Consider the following 22,624-nt stretch of genomic DNA (forward strand, 5'->3'; position numbering starts at 1 on the left):
GGGGCGGTGCTATGGAAACCGAATGAGGGGTGTTTCCCCCCTCCAAGTGCGTGTGCTGGTGTGAAGGAAAGCGTATTAATAATTCACACATACCTCGCAGTCCCCCTCCCTCTCTCTGTTTCACTGTCCTCCACAGAAAAAAATAAAAATTGCTATTGTCTGTACGCGTGTCAAATTCGTAGCCAATACAGATAATTTTGAATCTAAACCTGTTTCTAATGACTGGAAATAATGCTGGATAAGGCATTTTGATGTTACTTTGATAAAATCGTAATTGTTATTTTGATATCCTGCTAAATCACAGAGCTCTACATAGGAAAGTAACTGCGCTGTTGCGACGCTGTGCGTTCTTGAAAGCGGCACACAACAGGTTGATGATGGCGCGCTTAGTGAAGCGCAGGCGCCATCTGGTGCTCATTTACCGTACTGCAGAGGACGCCCAACAAGTGCTAAACACGTGACATACTTCAATCACTTTATTTTGGCACGTTCTATTCATTGGAATGCAAACAAGAATTTCTTTTAAAGCCTTGATTCATGATTATTCACACTTCTCTTTTCACAAGGCTTTCATGCAACTCATTCTGTAAACATTTGTAGGCCAAATAAAAATACACATACACAAGTATCATTGTCAAAGAAAATAATTAAGGCAAAGGCATGGGTGACATGGTCTCATCCGAACACACAAAAAATCCTAAACTAAGTGCGATTTTTATTATTATTATTTTTAGATATTTTTAAAATGTCCCTGCCACATTCATTAAATAGTCACACTAGGTATGTATATTATGTTTTGTTTAGGATAAAACTTTGTTTACAAGTATAGCAACACACAATAATCAGAATAATTCTGTAAACTGTAATTGTATTATCCATAAAAGATCTTTGAAAGACAGCATGAATCACTCAACAGGGTAAAAAAAAATTTATAACAGATATGTGTAAAATGAACTGGTATGGCTCACAAAATGTTGTGTACATGAAAGTCACGTGTAGTTGAATTGATAAGACACTTTAAAAACTAGGTCAAACACCTGGGACATAATATTAACATTGTTTTCAAACTGTTCCAAGTCCATGTAGAGGATGGTTGGTCCTAAGTGAATAGTGTTTAGAATGTAGTAACCAAACATCTGAAATGTTGATGGGGCAGTTCAAAATTTTTCAACCAAATCTCTTTGCACCAGGTCAGTAATACAGCAGGAAACACTTGATTTCTTTAATTCACTCACTTCCAACCTGATGTAATTTTTTGACCTTTTGCATGTATAAACCAATAGGTGTTATTCTAGGTCTTCCATGGGAATCTCTGAAAGCCTTTTTCACTGAATTAATTTGTCCCATCACTGCCGTAATATAAAATGCAGAGTGAATATCTCACTGATGCACAGAGAACTGATTACAAAAATCTGAACTAATCCTGTTAAGTGCATTTGTGCAGAAATCAGTTACAGTGAAACAATATAAAAAAAAAAAAAGACTAGTGTTCTCCTAGTCATGATTAAAGAGCCTCAGATATACGATATGTGCAAACATTGACAGACTCTTGCAGAATGAGGTGATACATAATGCTTGAGTTTCTGATTTCTGTATCAGAAAATACATAGCAAGTCATTACAGAGCTTAATGTGGTGAAAACACAATTCTTCCACAATCCATCCTTCCAACCAGATAAGAAATCAGTTATATGACCTACTCTGAAGCAATAATTACATCAATGAAGAAAGCTAATAATAATAATAACAAAAAAATCATTACATTTTAATATTACACTGAACAAAATGTGTGGGTGGCAAATTTTCTACAAGGTACAGCATTAATTAGCAACAATAAAATATAAATAGAAACATGATAATATAAGCACTACAGTGTTTCTGAAAGGAAAATAACCACAGTGGTAAAATCCACTGGATAAAAAAAACAAAAAAACAAAACAAAACAAAACAAAAAACTGATATATCAGAAACAGAAAAGCAAAAAAGACAATACATACAGTCTACATGTACCTCTTTCACAGTCAGACATACAGGGCAAAACATGCAGATTACATCTTCAAAAAAGAAAAATGTAATGGCAACAAGCTGGACGTACGTAAAAGCTTTATTGCCTTCTAAAAACATTTTCATAAGTCTCTAACGGTCATATCTGATTATTCTTAAGTTTCCTTCACAGCAACTTGCTCTCGAGGCAACTTGAGCAGCATCAGGCTGCATTCCAGAGGGATTGCTGTTTAAATCACTGTGATCCGTCTCCAAGCCTTTCTCCACTGAAAAAGTGCAGTTATATAAGTGCACCCCGGACATGTAAAAGAAACTGTATTGTTCTCCCATAAACTGCAAGCAGAAAAAAGCCGCAGATTTGTTTAATTGTTAGGTGTGTGGTTCCTTGTAAAAGTTCTGGCAGTTGTTTTCAATAAATGCTTGAAGAGGCCCTGAAGATCTGATTCCTCCATGCTTTGCAGTGTACAGTACATTTGTGTAGTCCTGAGGTGCTCAGGGATGTTCAAATACATTCAGAAAGCACCTGGTGTTTATTAGGACTAGAGGGCAGCAGTGAGGCCGTTTCTGTGGACAGGCAGAAACTCTGGCTCAGCTGCATCTTGAGTTTCTCCACTTCATAGTTGTGCAGGTATTCCTGAACCAGAAAGCGTTCACGCTTTATACGTGCTTTCACGTCTGACGGCACATCTGGAATCAGCCACGCCACGAAGAATTTCACCACAAATACAACGTGCTGAGAAACGAGGGGAAACAAAGGAACAGTCATCATATGCACATACTGTAAAACCAAATTTAAACAAATTAAAGGATGAGAATACTGCTGTGCTAATTCGAATGGCCAGAAATCATCATTTGCAGTTCTAATGTTCCATCAAGTTTTTAAACTAACAGACTTTTTATTTACTATATAGCAGAGTTACTATTGGTAACTAAAACTGAAACTATTAAAAACATTTCAGTTAATTGAAATAAAGCTGAAATATAAAATATAAATATTAGTTGAAAAAAGTAAACTAAACAAAATTAGAAATGTTGCCTTGGCAATAAACTGTTTAAGTTTAAGTTGAAGCACTAAAGTTATTAACTGGAAATAAATAAACTAAAATAAAAATAAATTAACCCCAAATAGCAATACTTAAAAAAAAAACAACAATAAAATGACAAAGCACATAAAGAAATTACTAAAAAAATAAACTAAAATGAACATGAAAACTAAAAGAAGTTCTAATCATTCTAATTTGCTGATTTGGTACTCAAGAAACATTTATTATTATTATTATTATTATTATTATTATTAATGTTAAAAACAGTTTAAACTGCTTAAATTTTTTTGTGGAAACCATGATGCATTTTTTTCAGGATTTTTTGATAAATCAAAAGTTCAAAAGAACAGCATTTATATGAAATAGAAAATATTTGTAACATTGTAAAAGTTTTTACTATCAGTTCTGATCAATTTAACATGTTCTTGCTAAATTAATTTCTTCAAAAAAACAACAACAAAAAAAAATCTTACTGACTGAAACGTTTGATTAGTAGTGTAAGCTACTGAACGTAAAGATTACTTACTTTCTCTTACTTGCGTTTCCTATTCCTTACTTTACCTTTCTTATCATAGGCTGCTCTGGTAAAAGCTTATATCCCAATACAAAAAATAAGTTACTTTACTTTACTGCATATTCCACTTTATTAACTATAGATTGCCTAAAATTAAATGAAGAGTACTTTGGATTATGCAGTTGCTTACTTCCATAATGATGATGAAGGCTAGCTTAGCAGCCAAGATGTGCCAGAACTGCATTGTGTGTGTGTATTGCCTTTCATGGCCGGGTGGATATCTGTAGTCCCGATACCTGGAAAAAAATAAATTCATCATGCTGTTCATTTAGTATATAGATGTGTATGTCTAATACAGACTATAGTTCTGTCATGACAACTCTCGGAGTGTTTGGCATGGTAATGGATATGACAATATTGATATGTTTCGTCTTGGCGGAATAGATCTGCTATACTGCTGCTGCTGTTATTGCTGCTGCTACTGCAGAGCAAGTATGTGACTTGCTACTGCTGTACAATATAGCATATATGAATTACCCATAACAGATCTATACAGGTGGAGCTGAGGAAGGTTTCTGAAAGCGTGCTGCACTGCTACAGCAAATGCTAACCAAGTATTTGAAGGTTGAGCAGTGAGCTCATTGTCTACTGGTATAGCAGGAACCAATCAGCTGTGCCATATAGAGAATGATGTAATTGCAAGCAGTTAAGGATCTATTAGCCTGTGCCATCTAGAGTTTCATGACAGAACTTTGTACTTCCCACTAGGCGAACCTGCATTCTGTGATGGTAGAGCTGTTAAACCAGGATGGGTTTTCTCCAGGTTCGGGTAGGTTATCTTCAGGGATCTGAGAGACGTTGTAAACGGAGAGGCTGTTGGTGATGTAACCTCTCATAGTGGCCTCGCTGCCTTGATGGTAGGCGTACAGATAGACCAGACGAGGAATCATATCTGAGGTGAATGCCATGATGAAGGCCTCGAGTGCAAATGAGAATAGAAAAGAAACGAAAATAGATTTTAACTATGATGGAAACAGTGCTTGATTTCACTAAAAATTAGCTTTTATTTGCTGACCAGTTAACTACATTTAGAATGAGCAAGTTAAGCAAGCCACATTCAATTTTACACAAATAGAAAGCAGAACAAAACAATTTGCATTTACATTTGTGACTACGGACAAGATGGCCACCACATTGAGGATCTCTTCCCACGCTCCAATGTTGCGTGCCTTTGCTGCCACTGGCCTTCTAAACTGTGTGGTAAACTTCCAAGCATCGACTCGCACTTCTAGGATGTTGTTGAAGAGGGCAAGAAGAGGGGCCAGTGGAAAAGAGGCTACGAAAAGTGTTATGAAGCCAAACTGGATCACTGTTCAAAACACACAGGGAAAAAAAATGGTTTAAGTGATGAAGGACTGAAAATGCTCACAGAAAACCCCCTCGGATTTGAAGATCTAGTTCCTTACTTGAGACTTCTTTTATAGGAACTTAGAGATAACAAATATCTTTTACTCATATATAATGTATGTGTGTGTGTGTGTGTGTGTGTGTGTGTGTGTATATATATTATATATACACACACAGTGCTCAGCGTAAATGAGTACACCCCCTTTGAAAAGTAACATTTTAAACAATATCTCAATGAACACAAAAACTATTTCCAAAATGTTGACAAGACTAAGTTTTATATAACATCTGTTTAACTTATAACATGAAAGTAAGGTTAATAATATAACTTAGAGAAATTTTTTTTCAGTTTTACTCAAATTTTACTCAAATTTAACAAGAATTTAACCACAGCTGAGTATAATTATTCATTACACAGGTGTCCAGCAGACAGTTGACTATAAAAGGGTGTTAAAACCCCTTCCCATTTCATGCTGTCAGCATGTATTTCTTTACACCAGAAAGGTGAAGGCTACAAGAAGATCAGCAAAGCTTTACTTATCAGTCAGAATACTGTAGCAAAAGTGGTACAAAAATTTAAAAAAGATGGAACTGCAACCATCTCACAGAGACGTCCAGGTCATCCACGGAAGTTAACACCTCGACAGGAGCGTCTTCTGATGAGAAGGGATGAAGAAAATCGGCATGCAAGTTCACTGCAGTTTTCTAAAGAAGTAGAAAGCCAAACTGGGGTTACTACTTCCCGTGACACAATATGGCGTACACTGCAGAGGAATGGCATGCATGGATGCTGTCCACAAAAGAAGCCTTTCCTAAAGCCCAGGCACAAAAAAGCCCACCTAGAGTTTGCCAGGGCCCATGCTGACAAAGATGAGGACTACTGGGACTCTATACTCCAGAGTGATGAGACCAAGATAAATGTTTTTGGAACTGATGGCTTCAAAACTGTATGGCGTCGCAAAGGTGAGGAATACAAAGAAAAATGCATGGTGCCTACAGTGAAACATGGTGGTGTCCTTATGTGGGGCTGCATGAGTGCTGCTGGTGTCGGGGAGCTGCATTTCATTGATGGCATCATGAATTCACAGATGTACTGCTCTGTACTGAAACAGAAGATGCTACCATCACTGTGCCTCTGATCATCGTGAACTTTTCCAACATGACAATGATCCTAAACACACATCTAAGGCCACTGAAAGTGATTCATTGGCTCCTGATCTGAACCCAATCAAACACCTATGGGGAATTCTGAAGAGACAAGTTGACAAGTTGCATCACTCTCTATCCTCTCTAAAAGAGGTCATTCATGAAGAATGGAAAAAGATAGATGTTGCAAAATGTTGCCAACTTGTTCATTCCATGCCTAGAAGACTTGGTGCTGTCATTAAAAATCATGGAGGCCATACAAAGTACTAGATGTAGTAGTTTTTGTTGTGGGGTGTACTCATTTTTGCATCACCTTAATTTGAGTAAAACTGAAAAATGTGTAATATAAGTTAAACAGATGTTATATTAAATTTGGTCTTGTCAACATTTTGGAAATTGTTTTTGTGTTCATTGAGATATTGTTTAAAATGTTACTTTTCAAAGGGGGTGTACTCATTTACACTGAGCACTGTATATTTATATATATATATATATATATATATATATATATATATATATATATATATATATATATATATATATATTATATACACACACATATACATACTGTATATATATTGTATATATATAAAATGCTAAAGAAATGTATATAAAATGTATCTTTTCTTCATTATATTAAAAAATATGTATTTAATATGCACAACTGGTCAAACGTTTAGGGTCAGTAAGATTTCTTAATTTTTTCGAAAGTCTCCTATGCTCACCAAGGCTGCATTTATTTGATCAGAAATACAGTAAAACATCAATATTGTGAAAAATTGTTACAACTGTTTCCTATTTTAAAATGTTATTTATTCCTGTGATGTAAAGCTGAATTCCCAGCATCATTACTCCGGTCTTCAGTGCACATGATCCTTCAGAAATCATTCTAATATTCTGATTTGGAGCTCAAAAAAAAAAAGTATTATTATGATCAATGGTGAAACAGTTGTGCTGCTTAATATTTTTGAAACATTAAAAGAAAATTCAAATGAACTTGAAGATTTGTAACAATGTAAAAGTCTTTACTGTCACGTTTGATCAATAATTTCTTTAAAAGTGTATTATAAAATATAATCTGATTTAGCACAACTACATAAACTATAAAAATAAATTATCTTTCATTCCATTTAAAAGTAATATACTAATGTTTTGGTATATCAACACCAAATAAGTCCAGTATATATATATATATATATATATATATATATATATATATATATATATATATATATATATATATATATATATATATATATGAGTAAAATCGTACCCATCTCCAGATACTCATAGAAGAGTCCAAACTGGCTGAAGTTCTGCAGATCATGGTCCTGCTCCCATCTACTGTATGTACTTTCTGGATGACTCCGCCCTTTCCTGCTGCCCCACCAGTTTCGGAGAAGTCTGTGACACAGACACATTGTGTGTTTTCTTGGATTTGAAAATTGCTACATTTTGACCTTCTAAAAATACATATGTGACATAAATAAGCAAGCATAAAACAAACACCAAGCGTTGGAAGTCAAAGTTTATAACTCTTACGGCAGCAGAGCCTCCTGGACGTTCCCAACCATCTGTTTTCCAGCCATGACGATGAGCAGCTGTGTGGTCAGCTCAATCAGACAGCCCCCGGGGGCACACTAAATATTAAAATGCATGTTGTAACTACTTATTTTGAGATTCACCTGAAGAACATTAGGTCCTCTGGAGTATTGATGTTTCAGACTGTCTCACCTCTTCATTTCTCAGAGAGGTCCACTTTCCAAACATATAACTATAGTTTCCCGGATAACCCACAAACTTCCCTTTAAAGAAGGCCACATAGAAGCAGGAAGAGTAGTAGTTCACAAACTGGAACATAAACATCTTCATGGTCAGCTTGTTCTCATACTCCAGATGGGTCTTGGGGATCTCTGAGAGTTAAAAATAGATGAAGTTCATAAAATATTTTCCATACAGCTCAGCTGTACAGATGAACAAATATGTGAAGGATCATAATGTACAATCAAAATGGTCATTATCGGAAAATAGGCACACAGTCTTGTTATTTTGTGATAATCATAGTCTAAATGTACATTATTTAGCTTAGTATACAGCTACTCAACAAACAAACAAACAAACAAATAAGTAATTTATTACAATCTGTAAAATTGTGATTTTCCAGAGCTTGAGATGCATTTAACATGTAACATGTAAACTCAATTAAATATATTTTGAAACAAATATTTTTAAATAGCTTTTCTTGTGTGAAATGAGGATGTGGTTTTCGCTCACCCATATCAGTGATCCAGATGGCCACTTGCTCATAGAGGAAGTTGAGGATGAGGATAATGACAAAGTTGATGCAGGAAGCAGTGACAGAGGTGGCAAGTTGAGGGGTGATGAGAGAGCCCACCAGCTGGATCTTACTGGTGGGGCTGTCCTTCATGACGCTGGCGAACGCTGCATAAACCGCTAATCTGTAAGCGATGACCCCCATTATACAGGCCACTATCAGAAACGTCTGACAAAACAGAGAGAAGGAAGGACTTTTAAACAGATTGAACTTTGTTTAAATTAGCTGGCTAGCACAGTTCAGGAAATTGGTAGGAAACTCACCCAGAAGAGAACAGTTGCTCCAGAAAGGCAGAATCGAGCACACTTGCTGGGGAAAGAAAGATAAGGCTCCATTTCCTGTTGGAATAAAGAGTGTGTCAGCAAGCCAAGCGGCACAATTACTATTATAGTTACTATTACAATTGATATATAAATGAATTCGTAATGAACTCCAGAATTCTCAAAGTAAACATGAAATCCAAAATTACCCCATTTACGTTATTAATTCATGTTCTAGGTCAGTGTATAACAGGACTCTTCTACTGCAGACTTGTTCAACTGTGTTCTGCAGACTTCAGTTCCAGCCCTAATTTTAAACACTTGTCTGTGATTTAAAAATAATTCTGAACACCATGATTATCTTGTTTGGGGTGTTTGCTAAATTTCCAGTCCTGTTTGCTAAACAGGACTGGAGTTGAAGAGTCTAAAGCAAAGTATATAGTTTCTGAGTACATTTACACTACCATTCAAAAGTTTGGGGTCTGTACATTTTTTTAAATGTTCTTTTTAATGTTAATTTTTCCAGGATTCTGATGATGAATAGAAACTTCAAAAACTCCATTTTTTGTAGCAATATAAAAGTCTTTACTGTCACTTTTGATCAATTTAATGCATCCTTGCTGAATAAAACAATTTTTTTTTTCATTTAAAAAAATCTTACTGATCCAAAACTTTTGAACAGTAGTGTAAGTAGCAAATCATGACCAAGACAGCATGTAGAGTTTTGAATGCTTGAGAAACAAAATCTGACATAAATTTGAATTTAAATGGAGTATTTGCGACATGGAACATTAACTAAGATGGCTGATTTCACAGCAGAAGACTTATCTTTGCCATGTTTATGATGATGTGTGTTAAATGATGTGGCAAAAACCGGTTTGGGCAGAAATGCAAATATTTACTGGGATCATGCAAACTATTTCAAAGATATCAAGCAGATTCTCAGTCCCAAATCAACACGTGTCAAAGACTGTTAAGATAGTGTTATCTGCATGCATTTGAAATCTGAAAAAGCAATATGCTTAAAATGTCCTGCAAACACAAGCTCTTTGAAGTGTTCAATTTTCATTCTTCACCCTGCTCTTGATTTTCATGTCTCCTGTTATATTCTAATTTAACCAATTCTACTAATATTCTACTTCTATGACATGATATTCTACTTAGATTCTGTCATAGATTTTATTACAATTTAAAATAAATGTTTTCCATTACAAATTTTTAAAAATGTAATTTATTCCTGTGATGGCAAAGCTGAATTCTCAGCATCATTACAGTCTTCAGTGTCACATGATCCTTTAGAAATCATTCTAATATGCTGATTTCCTGCTCGAGAAACATTTCTTATTATTATGAATATTGTGCTGCTTGATATTTTTGTGAATACCACAAGACATTTTTTTAGGATTCTTTGAGAAATAGAAGGTCAAAAGAACGGTATCTATTTTAAATAAAATTAATTATGTCACTATAAATGCTTTACTATTAATTTTGATCACTTTAATGTGTTGCTGGATAAAATTATTAATTTCTTTAAAAAATACAAAATCTTACACCAGACCTAGAGTCAGACTTATGATTGTTTGAAGGGTATGTTGCTCCAGGACTAACAAAAGGTTGCTGATGCAAGAACAGGTTCTTAAATCTCACTGTGGTGTTTTCCAGTACCTGCGTGAAGCGGTTGAGTCTGCGGCCTGTGCACTTCTGCTCATACTCTGGCCTGATCTGTAGCTGCTGCTGTTCCTCTTCAAAGTCCACAAGGTCCCACTCATATTCCAGACGGGCCTGCCGCCGTTTCCAGAACTCTAGGAACAGAGTCACTGCAAAGCACCCAGAAAAAGAAAGAGAAACAGAACAGAAGAAAGAGAAAATAAATCATTTAGGAGTATATGCTCACACTTCCTATCAATTCTATTTAAATCTAACCAGCTTCACCCATGGTTGTTCTCTCCTTATTAAAATAATTGTACTTAAAGGCCTGGTTTCACAGACAGGGCTTAGATTAAGCCAGGATTAGTAGTAGTAGTAGTAGTAGTAGTAGACATTTAAGCAGCTTTTATAAATGTGCTTCAGAAAAAAAACATTACTGGTGTGCATCTTGAGACAAAACAAATGTAACTGACACATTTTAAGATATGTCAGTGCAAGTTGATTTCAGTTAAGACAGCTCAAACATGCATGTTAGTCTGGGACTGGGCTTGTCTGAGAAACCAGGCAAAAGTCTTACAAAAGTTTAGAACATTTTTTTTAATTTATGAATACACAGTGCACTGGGCGCAGGAATATTCACACAGTGCTGATTAATGAAATCACTGCATAAGCAAAGTGTGCTTTTTCACTGTGTGAAATTAATTAGGTGTTCAGTAATGTATCATTAGCATGCACCACTACCCTAAAGTGATTACAGATACATTTTCAAAAAGCATACATAAATTATTCTCCTTCATTGCAGATTTATTTAGTAAACAAATTCTGTGACCAATTATTTGACAATATGAATACTGTTTCATGCACAGTTACTAATCTCTCATTAGATCTTGAGTCTGGCTTGAGATATCTTGCTAACCACTAGATGGACCTATTGAGCTAGTATTTTAAACATTAGAAGTGCGCTCACCCCAAATGCCCATGAAGATGGCAAAGAACACAGTCCCCTCGTTATCAAATAGATGGGATTGCTGAGAAAAAAAAAAAAAAAGCGCATCACAAATGAGGAAAATCTGTCCATGATGAAGAGACAGTGCATCTAAAACTTCTTTCTCACCCAGGAGGACAGACATGTTGAGTTGAGTTTCCAGTAGCTGCACTTTTTATCACAGAGCGGACACATGACAATCATCCCTCCAATTTCTGGGTCACAGATCTCCTTACTTAAAACAGGGAGGGGGAGAGAGAGAGAGAGGGGGAGAGAGAGACAGAGAGAGACAGAGAGAGAGAGAGAGAGAGAGAGAAAGAGAAAGAGAAAGAGAAAGAGAGAGAGAGAGAGAGAGAGAGAGAGAGAGAGAGAGAGAGAGAGAGAGAGAGAGAGAGAGAGAGAGAGAGAAATATTAATTATAAGAATAGAGGTAGTAGAAAATGCTATTACCACAAATGCAATTGTTCCACAAACATCTTTAGTTCTGACAAGAAAAACAAATGTATCAAGCCTCTAGAGTCCCTCTGTCCTCACATTACATTATTGTATGTGATTGTATTGTATGGCAAGTCTTAACACACTGACTCATTCTTTTCTCATTTTCAAGCACTGAAGCCATTTGACATTCTTTAGACAATGAGAAACATTTGACTGATATAAAGCTGCTATCAGAGGTTACGGTCTACAAAAGAATACAGATATTGCATCTCATTCAATATAACAACATTTAGTGTTCAACTGCAAAAAAACACTCTGTACACACAATAATCAAGAAACAAAACAAGCTCCTGTCTGAAGGCTTTAACAGTTATCTGCCACTATTAGTTACAAATTGCAAAGGGCTATAAAAAATGCATGTAACCGCACAGTATGGGACACCGGAGGCTCAGGTAAAGATGTGTTCTCATATGACCCATATAACCTGCCAGTGCCACTAACCTTGTCATGTTGTCATCGTAACTGAGTAGGCCATAAACAAAACAGATCACACCCATGACTGCAGCAAAAAACAGCATTTCTGTGTAAAAGCCCAGCCAGGCAAAGTAGATACCAATCTTCTCACCATAATACTTCCTATGACAAAATACAAACAGGAAATGTAACGCTATGGTTTGATATGCTGCACTAGAAATGTGAGGTTAATGCATTCTTATTGTTTTGCCTCTACTAAGTTGAAATCTTGCAATCAGCAGTCTAATGATAATGCCCAAGACTATCTGCTCCAGATATACAGAGCATCCTCACTTGATCAGATTGAGTGGCTGCTCCTTGTAGAAGCAGAGGAATCGTGCCCAGTGCCTATACAGGTGATACCTCTCACTCTCACACTGCACGTCTTGGGCTTTCTTCCAATACCGACACTGAGGAACAAACAGCAGACAGATGTTAACCAAAGATATACACAAACTTTTAAAGGAGTCATGAACTGCATTTTTTAAAAAAAAAAAATTATTTTATAAAATGTTCTCTGAGGTCCACATACAATGTTATCAAGATTTTTACATAAAAAAACATCCTAATTTAGAAGAAATAAGCTATTTACTCTCTTGTTTTTGAACCTCTCTTTCAAACACTCCTTTGATGGGTGTGCCGCATTCAAGACTTGGAAGTAAACGCCCACTGCTCAGATTGGGTAACAGTTTTGCATGTTAAAATCATTATAACTTTTTGAATGATTGTACATTGTTTGTCGTTCTAGTTTATCCTTTTCGATAAAAAGAAAAACGTACCAAAATCATTCTTTGAAAATCTCCTTTGATAAAACTTTATAAATAATCAAAAATTATTATAAAAAAAATATGAAAGGAAACATTTTATTTAACTTTTGTTTAGCATTTTAAATGGAGTTCAAAAATTTATTTTATTATATCAATATTAACCGCTCACCCTCTCAACATTACTTTAAGTTTGTCCCATGACCAAAATGCATAGAGGTGCGAAGCGTTCGGTGAAGTAGAACAGAAAAAGAAAAGGGGAAAATGATAAGCTTAACCTATGATTTTTATCACTGTAAGTTTCGCCTTCCGTATTAAAGTTATGAATAAAGTGTAAACTGGCGTTGTGTCAGTTACACTTTTCCCATAAGTTGAATAGGGAAGGCGTAGGACGTAGTGAAAGCTTTTGGAACTGCAAGAGTTTTACACTTTCTTCGCACGTTGAATACGGAAGGCGGTCTGGCAGAAGCTAGATATTTTACTTCATAACTTGTTAAATATGGATTTTTTTTACACAAACGCATTGCTTCGCTTCAGAAGGCCTTTATTAACCCCCCTGGTGCCGTGTGGAATATGTTTATGATGGATGGATATGGATGGAAACGCTTTCTTCAGCTCAGACTCGTTTGGTAACACTCACTGCCATTATAAAGCTCGGATGCGTCAGGATATTTATTAAAATTTCTCTGTGTTCATCAGAAAAAAGAAAGTCATTTACACTAGGATGGCTTGAGGGTGAGTAAAGCTTAGGGTAATTTTCATTTGAAAGTGAACTAATCCATTAATGGGCGCTTGATATACATTCGGATATAGGCTACTGGCTGCTCGAATTTGTTTTAAATAATTCAGCATATTTGGGGATAATTAGAAGGCCATGATGGACAGAGGCCAATGGGCAAATTTGGCCAGGATGCCAGGGTTATACCCCTACTCCTTTCTGGGATTTTTAATGACCACAGAGAGTCAGGACCTCGGTTTAATGTCTCATCCGAAGGACGGTGCTTTTTGACACTTATACCCCCAGTTTCACAGACAAGGCTTAAGTTAGTCCCAGACTAAAATGCCTGTTTGAGCTGTTTTAACTGAAAGCAACTTGTACTGACATATCTCAAAATATGTCAGTGCCATTGTTTTGTCTCAAGATGCACACCAGTAATGTTTTTTTTTCTAGTGAAAGTTTATAAAAGCTACTTAAATGCCCTAATTGAACTAAGGCCTAATCCTGGCTTAGGCCAAGCCCTGTCTGTGAAACCGGGCCATAGTGTCCCCATCACTATTCTGGGCAGTTAGGACCCACACAGACCACAGGGTGAGCACCCCTGCTGTTCTCACTAATACCTCTTCAAGCAGCAACCTAGTTTTCTCAGGAGGTCTCCCATCCAGGTACTAACCAGGCTCGGCTCTGCTAAGCTTCAGTGGGCAACCAGTCTTGGGCTACAGGGTGATATGGCTGCTGGCTCAAACTTATGGAAGATGTATTCAAAACCCACTGGAATGCACAATCAACTTCTGCTAGATAACATTAAAATGAATGGAGCTCTAGATGGAGCTATACTAAAGCGAAAACAATTCACAGCACAAAAATGCAAAAGTGCATAAATCTCTCACTCACGTCATGAAGGGGATAAGCTGAGGTATAGGTGCCGTTGTTCAACAGTCGTTTAATTCCTGTCTTATCTTTCTCTTTTCGGTCTTCCTTGTAGTAAGCGCAGCGAGTCAGGATGTAGTACACGATCCTGTTGCGTGTGGAGGGAGGAAAAAACGTGTCCTTATCATCAATGAGGAAGAAGTCAACCTTGCTCTTGTCAAAAGGTGCAGTGAAGTAGTCCGGCTCTGGCCTCATGATGTTGTCTGGCAGACGGAAAGGGTTAGCGAGCCATTCCAGAGGAGCTTCTCGAGCTTTGGGAATATCGCTTGCTTTAAAGGGCACTTTGATCTTTAGCACATCTGCATAAGTGGCCAACACCTCCCATGGAGCGTGGATCTTCAGATAATACGTCTTACGATCATCTGACTCCTGCAGAGGGAGATTAAATTAAATTAAATCTCACATATACACACACACACACATACATATATACATATATATACATTATATATATATATATATATATATATATATATACATACAGTGGGTACGGAAAGTATTCAGACCCCCTTAAATTTTTTACTTTTTGTTATATTGCAGCCATTTGCTAAAATCATTTAAGTTCATTTTTTTTCCTCATTAATGTACACACAGCACCCCATATTGACAGAAAAACACAGAATTGTTGACATTTTGCAGATTTATTAAAAAAGAAAAACTGAAATATCACATGGTCCTAAGTATTCAGACCCTTTGCTGTGACACTCATATATTTAACTCAGGTGCTGTCCATTTCTTCTGATCATCCTTGAGATGGTTCTACACCTTCATTTGAGTCCAGCTGTGTTTGATTATACTGACTGGACTTGATTAGGAAAGCCACACATCTGTCTATATAAGACCTTACAGCTCACAGTGCATGTCAGAGCAAATGAGAATCATGAGGTCAAAGGAACTGCCTGAAGAGCTCAGAGACAGAATTGTGGCAAGGCACAGATCTGGCCAAGGTTACAAAAAAAATTTCTGCTGCACTTACGGTTCCTAAGAGCACAGTGGCCTCCATAATCCTTAAATGGAAGACGTTTGGGACGACCAGAACCCTTCCTAGAGCTGGCCGTCCGGCCAAACTGAGCTATCGGGGGAGAAGAGCCTTGGTGAGAGAGGTAAAGAAGAACCCAAAGATCACTGTGGCTGAGCTCCAGAGATGCAGTCGGGAGATGGGAGAAAGTTGTAGAAAGTCAACCATCACTGCAGCCCTCCACCAGTCGGGGCTTTATGGCAGAGTGGCCCGACGGAAGCCTCTCCTCAGTGCAAGACACATGAAAGCCCGCATGGAGGACTCCAAGATGGTGAGAAATAAGATTCTCTGGTCTGATGAGACCAAGATAGAACTTTTTGGCCTTAATTCTAAGCGGTATGTGTGGAGAAAACCAGGCACTGCTCATCACCTGTCCAATACAGTCCCAACAGTGAAGCATGGTGGTGGCAGCATCATGCTGTGGGGGTGTTTTTCAGCTGCAGGGACAGGACGACTGGTTACAATCGAGGGAAAGATGAATGCAGCCAAGTACAGGGATATCCTGGACGAAAACCTTCTCCAGAGTGCTCAGGATCTCAGACTGGGCCGAAGGTTTACCTTCCAACAAGACAATGACCCTAAGCACATAGCTAAAATAACGAAGGAGTGGCTTCACAACAACTCCGTGACTGTTCTTGAATGGCCCAGCCAGAGCCCTGACTTAAACCCAATTGAGCATCTCTGGAGAGACCTAAAAATGGCTGTCCACCAACGTTTACCATCCAACCTGACAGAACTGGAGAGGATCTGCAAGGAGAAATGGCAGAGGATCCCCAAATCCAGGTGTGAAAAACTTGTTGCATGTTTCCCAAAAAGACTCATGGCTGTATTAGATCAAAAGGATGCTTCTAATAAATACTGAGCAAAGGGTCTGAATACTTAGGACCATGTGATATTTCAGTTTTTCTTTTTTAATAAATCTGCAAAAATGTCAACAATTCTGTGTTTTTCTGTCAATATGGGGTGCTGTGTGTACATTAATGAGGGAAAAAAAATGAACTTAAATGATTTTAGCAAATGGCTGCAATATAACAAAGAGTGAAAAATGTAAGGGGGTCTGAATACTTTCCGTACCCACTGTGTATATATATATATATACACACACACACATATATATATATATATATATATATATATATATACACACACACGATTTAATATAAGGAATGCATATATAAGGAATGCACCGATACCATTTTTTAAGGACTGAGTACGAGTACCGATTTTTATTTTCTGGTACTCGCCAATACAGATGCCTAGCCTACACATTTATTAATTTCTTTTTTTTTTTTTTTTTTTTTTTTTGTGATGTGGCAGTTTTCCAAGCACAAGAAGGTGAGACTAATGAATGTAGGACAGCTTCTTTATTATTACTCCAATGAAAAAAGTATTTTTATGTGCTTGTCAGTTGTCACAAACTTAAAGCACAAATGTTTATAACATAACACTGTGAACCAATGTAAACACAACCTAGGGTGACCAGATTTCTCATAGTGGAATACGGGACAAGTGGACAATATGACCATGATATGAGAAATTTTATTTCACGATATATATATTTATTTATTATATATATATATATATATTATACATATATCTCTAACTGCCGCTGCATTTGCTCCGTAAGTAGAATAGGGAAGGCGTAGGACATACAGCGTAAGGTTTTTGAAGAATACGAAAGTGCGGTTTTGGTGGAAGCACTTGGAAGGCAATCATTTGTTTATATAAAGCATATACATTTACATTTTTTTTCGAAAATGACCGATCGTTTCGCTAGATAAGACCCTTATTCCTCGTCTGGTATCGTTTAAAGCCCTTTGAAGCTGCACTGAAACTGTAATTTTGACCTTCAAGTGTTTGGAGGCCATTGAAGTCCATTATAAGGAGAATAATCCTGGCATGTTTTCATCAAAAACCTTAATTTCTTTTCGACTGAAGAAAGAAAGACATGAACATCTTGGATGACATTGGGGCAAGTAAATTATCAGGAAAATTTTATATGAAAGTGAACTAATCCTTTAATGTACGACTCCTGTATGTCACCGCAACCGTCTTTACTTTGATTGCAATCCTCATCCATCAAAACTTTCATAGCAAGAAGGTGCTTTGCTTTATCCAGCCGAGAAACATAGTTTTCATATCATCTGGCCATACAGCAGTGGGATGTTTCATCGTTCCGTTCAGACAGGAGCAGCGTGATGAGGGAGGGCTCACGCTCTTCAGATACAATGACAGAATATGACAGAGAGTTTGTGTTTTATAAAGCGAAACAGACACTGGAATGAATAATTCTCTCTGCCATCTCTGATATAATCAGCATGGACTTTAAGATCATCTAACTGCGTGACGTAAATTACGTTATGACGCAATTTCACATTTTTTCGCATTAAATGCATCAAATTATTTTAAAGCATTTTTTGTATTAATTTTGTATTAATCGCATGCGTTAACGTTGACAGCCCTAATTTATTTATTTATTTATATATATATATATATATATATATATATATATATATATATTACACATATATATACATATATATACACACACACACACACATACACATACGCAAGACATAATTTAAAAATAAAATAAAATAAAAAAATAATACAATAAAAAAATAAATAAATAGAAGTGCAACCATGATAGGGCACCTGAGGCTCAGAACCTCACCGATTTATCTTCAGTCTCCAGCTCAAGACCAGACTTTTCCAGGTTGGCTTCAAACTCTCTTCTTCTTTCCTGAAAAAAAAGATCACACAAAAACATAAGTTTTTATTTTAACTTTATCATTGTACTATACCATTCATGGTCTCCTTCTCTTTTTTTATCAATAGTTTTAAGTCACCAATTCATTCAGCTTTGTATATGGGAACCCTGAGGGTTGTAAACAAGCTTTGGACTACGTCTTTAGAGAAAACTTGTATTTCCCACAAGCACTGGTGAGCTATGGCTACCACATCTTATCTTATGGAACACCATCTCAATTGGGTGACTCAAGGGATATGACCTTCATTAAGCAGAGAGCCTGACCGCGCATCAACCTCTGCATACAGGAGAAAACAGAGGATCAAACAGGTTCACCATCGAACCCTTCAGTGTTCTCAGCGATTGAACTGAATGAAGGGTCTGACAAGAGAGAAATGGTTGACCCCTGCTCTCGTTTTATGCAATCACTGTTCGGCATTCAGTTTATTGTGCAACAGCTTCAATCTGACTCTGACTCACAGTTTCTCACTGTGCCTTATGACCCATCAGACATCTCACCCCATCTCACCACCACTGCACGCCTACGTACAGGTCCCATCACACTATTTTTGTACACAGTGAGCAATATTAATCATCAGTCATTGTTTGATTGCTTAACAAGGCCAAGTACAGAGCATTTTGGAGAGAAAACACAATTAAAATTCCTGCAGTAATTACAGATGATGGAGCAATAACAGAACAAATACATGAAAGAAATCAGGACTGTGGAAAACAAACAATTAATGAGAGGAGCAGGAAATGTGTGCATGAGTCTGTGTTTTTGTGTCAATGTCAAAGTGTGCATGAAAAGGAAATGAAAGAATGTAGAAACACTCTTTGTATTTATGTTGGCTTCACATGATTTTGAAAAACTAAAAGAAATCAACTGAATTAAAGTATTTTCTCATACACTTGTGGATTTACTCATATTTATGAGTACATCACTATTTTCAATAATGTTCTTCAATACTTTTTTTTACAAATATCATGAATTATTAATTCGTTAATATAAGATTTGTGGGATCTGCAGCACATTTTGCAACCTTATTTCAGCACTAAAAACATTATCATAGATGAGGTATATTCAAGTCATTTTATGAGTGAATTGCATTTTAAATGCATCTTTGAATAAATTAACAGATAGGTTATATTAGTATCATACCGCTTTTTTGTCTCCCTCCTTGTCGTCAACATAGGACAGGACGAAATCGATGCGCCGTACACCATCCTTGAAGTACACAGAGTCCCTGTTCTGCTCAAACTTGTCTATCTACAGAAGAAACATTCAAATCAACAACATTCCCACTCTCATACACAAATACATGACCATATACAGCCTTTGAGAGTTGCCTTCTGTCACAATAAACAACCGTGCTCATCTTTTTAGTTGACAAAACCCCAATGGACCCATTATATCAGTGGACGTGATGCTCATGAAACATACTGCTAAATCACTTTAGTGGTCAGGGTATTAGAGAGCAGAAATTTACTGCAGAGTAAAACATCATCCCACTAACACAGCAGAAATAGTATCATGACAGCAAGAGAGGCTCCAGGAAGAGCTGCAGGGAGAAAACCACAGGTACAGTATGAAGAGGGCGGTAACTTCTGCACACATACAGAGTGCAAGATCAGCACACACACACACACACACATTAGCTTAGCTATCTAAATGGTGACATTCCATAGACCTCTATTGTTTTTTTTATGTACAGCTAGTTACAAACACTGTAACCTAACCCTAACAGAAAACTTTGTAGCATTTTACGTTTTTAAAATAAAATAATAATAATAATAATAATAATAATAATAATAATAATGATGATTCAAATAATTTATTTTAATTTTATTTATTTATTTTTCAAATGAGAATGTCCCCAAAAGAAGGTTGTGTCAGGTTTAACTCACTTCTGGGTAAAAATTTGTCCCCATAATAGGGTTATATGGAGCCAGATCAGTCTCAAAAATAACACATTTACAAAACAAAATTCATAAATACACAGCACAATTCACATTTACAAAATCTGATTCGTAAATTCAAAACACAATTCATAAATACGCAAGTAAAAAGCATAAATATTTCCCTAAATGCTCACACAAATGCATTTTACCTAAATAAATTTAAAATGTTTACACATATGTATATATCAAGTTCTTGAATTAATTACAATCACACATTTATGAGTGATGTTACATGTATTTATGGATCGTTGAATCTGCATTTGTAAATCGTCACATGTGCGTGGACTGCTTTGAATTTGTGTGTGGTATTTTTGAGACCTTCCTGGCAGGTTAAGATTAATAAATATCTTTTTTTGGAGGATGTTCTGTTTAGCCAATCGCGTGAGCTTTTAATCCATCAATAAAAATGCTCCTTACTGAACAGACTCAAGAAGCTCAACGCTGCGCTTGTACTGTGCATTGTTACATGATAAGGTCCTTTATGTAAAGACATTTTAATGGGAAGGCTTACTCTTTTTTAGCACCTGGTTACAATTTCTACAAAACCACATTATGATTTATATTGTTTGCACAAAATACAGCTACCTGGTTGTGATATAAAACAGTTTAATGTTGTTATTAGTAATATGTCCCTTATCCATTAGGTGGTGACCAAGTGCTTGAAAAGAGTTGAGTTGCAGTGTTAAAGGAATTGAAACAAGACAGCCTGCTCTGCCAGTGTTTGATGAGTAGTCACATATTGCTCGTGTGTTCGGTTAAAAGCTTTGATGTTAATAAAGCACACACGTTAATGAAACCAAGTTGCTTTATTGAAACATCACACCGGTTAGCCTGCTGTCTTATACACCAAAGTTGCACATACCCTGTTTATTCAGATCAATCAGATCAATTTCAGCTTGGAGGATAAAAACCAGACTCAACGAGTAAGTAAAGTTGTTTTTTTATCCGATGGCATTTTCTTATGATTAAAGGTTGTTTTAGTTAATGAAGTGTGCAGTTTGCAGTGTTACAAAGTTGTAAGTCCACGCCAGTTTTCTTATATTATAACTGGTGTTTATAGGAACACTTTAGTAATCGAAGGATGAATGGGCGATAAACAATCATTAAAACAACGATTTTGATGATAAACTATGGAGTAATTTTAAATACAGTTTGTAGTCAGTGGATTCTAAAGTTATGTTTATGTTTTAAAAGTACCAGTGCACCAGTTATTTCATTAAAAATGCAATCTCTACATCTTATTTCATATGTAGGTTCTATCTAGCTCTATTTGGACAATTTCTTTCAGCTTTGAGTGGTTTATGTTGCAAATGCGACAGGCAGAGTGATGACGATCTGTTCTACTGCTTGTCATTCTGCAGTGTATTAGCACATTAATTTCTTCATTTGCACAATAATCTGATATGTTAAACATATATATATATATATATATATATATATATATATATATATATATATATATATATATATATATATATATATATATATATATATATATGCACCGCACCAGTACTTTTAAAACTTAAAACATAATAGCAGATAATCCGTGTCATCCCTAGCTGGTCGCGATGTTATCTTTAGAATCCACTGACTACAAACCGTATTTAAAATTACTCGATAGTTTATCATCATAATCGCTGTTTTATTGATTGTTTATCGCCCATTCATCCTGTGATTACTAAAGTGTTCCTATAAACACCAGTTATAATATACGGCCGATTTCAAAACACTGCTTCAGGAAGATTCGGAGCGTTATGAATCAGCGTGTTGAATCATGATTCGGATCGCGTGTCAAACCGCCAAACTGCTGAAATCATGCGACTTTGGCGCTCCTAACTGCGGATTCGACACGCTGATTCATAATGCTCCGAAGCTTCCTGAAGCAGTATTTTGAAATCGGCCATCACTAAATAATTCGTTATTTTGGTTTTTTTTGTGCACCAAAAATATTCTCGTCGCTTTATAATATTAATATTGAACCACTGTACTCACATGAACTGATTTAAACATGTTTTAGTACCTTTATGGATCTTGAGAGAGGAAATGTCATTGCTCCCTATGTAGGCCTCACTGAGCCATCAGATTTCAACAAAAATATCTTAATTTGTGTTCCGAAGATTAACGAAGGTCTTACGGGTTTGGAACGGCATGAGGGTGAGTAATAAATGACCGAATTTTCATTTTTGGGTGAA

The 22,624-nt window shown here is 36.3% G+C and overlaps 1 protein-coding gene across 3 annotated transcripts in view; it reads right to left on the reverse strand.

Annotated features, from left to right (window-relative positions):
- Positions 1–463: 463 nt before the first annotated feature.
- Positions 464–22,624, reverse strand: part of ano5b (anoctamin 5b) — a 35,627-nt gene continuing 13,466 nt past the window's right edge. For all 3 annotated transcript variants that reach the window (XM_051901769.1, XM_051901768.1, XM_051901770.1), the window contains 17 exons: positions 19,633–19,740; positions 18,396–18,464; positions 14,668–15,072; positions 12,586–12,701; positions 12,280–12,414; positions 11,470–11,575; positions 11,323–11,383; positions 10,374–10,525; positions 8,712–8,786; positions 8,388–8,616; positions 7,848–8,026; positions 7,656–7,753; positions 7,387–7,517; positions 4,724–4,929; positions 4,335–4,537; positions 3,751–3,856; positions 464–2,736 (listed from right to left, as the gene is read on the reverse strand). In XM_051901769.1, the coding sequence (XP_051757729.1) occupies positions 2,506–2,736; positions 3,751–3,856; positions 4,335–4,537; positions 4,724–4,929; positions 7,387–7,517; positions 7,656–7,753; positions 7,848–8,026; positions 8,388–8,616; positions 8,712–8,786; positions 10,374–10,525; positions 11,323–11,383; positions 11,470–11,575; positions 12,280–12,414; positions 12,586–12,701; positions 14,668–15,072; positions 18,396–18,464; positions 19,633–19,740 (2,610 nt within the window). In that variant the 3' untranslated portion in view covers positions 464–2,505. The remainder of the gene's footprint in view (positions 2,737–3,750; positions 3,857–4,334; positions 4,538–4,723; positions 4,930–7,386; positions 7,518–7,655; positions 7,754–7,847; positions 8,027–8,387; positions 8,617–8,711; positions 8,787–10,373; positions 10,526–11,322; positions 11,384–11,469; positions 11,576–12,279; positions 12,415–12,585; positions 12,702–14,667; positions 15,073–18,395; positions 18,465–19,632; positions 19,741–22,624) is intronic.

This window comes from Ctenopharyngodon idella, chromosome 7 (assembly GCF_019924925.1).
Source record: "Ctenopharyngodon idella isolate HZGC_01 chromosome 7, HZGC01, whole genome shotgun sequence".
Lineage (NCBI taxonomy): Eukaryota > Metazoa > Chordata > Actinopteri > Cypriniformes > Xenocyprididae > Ctenopharyngodon > Ctenopharyngodon idella.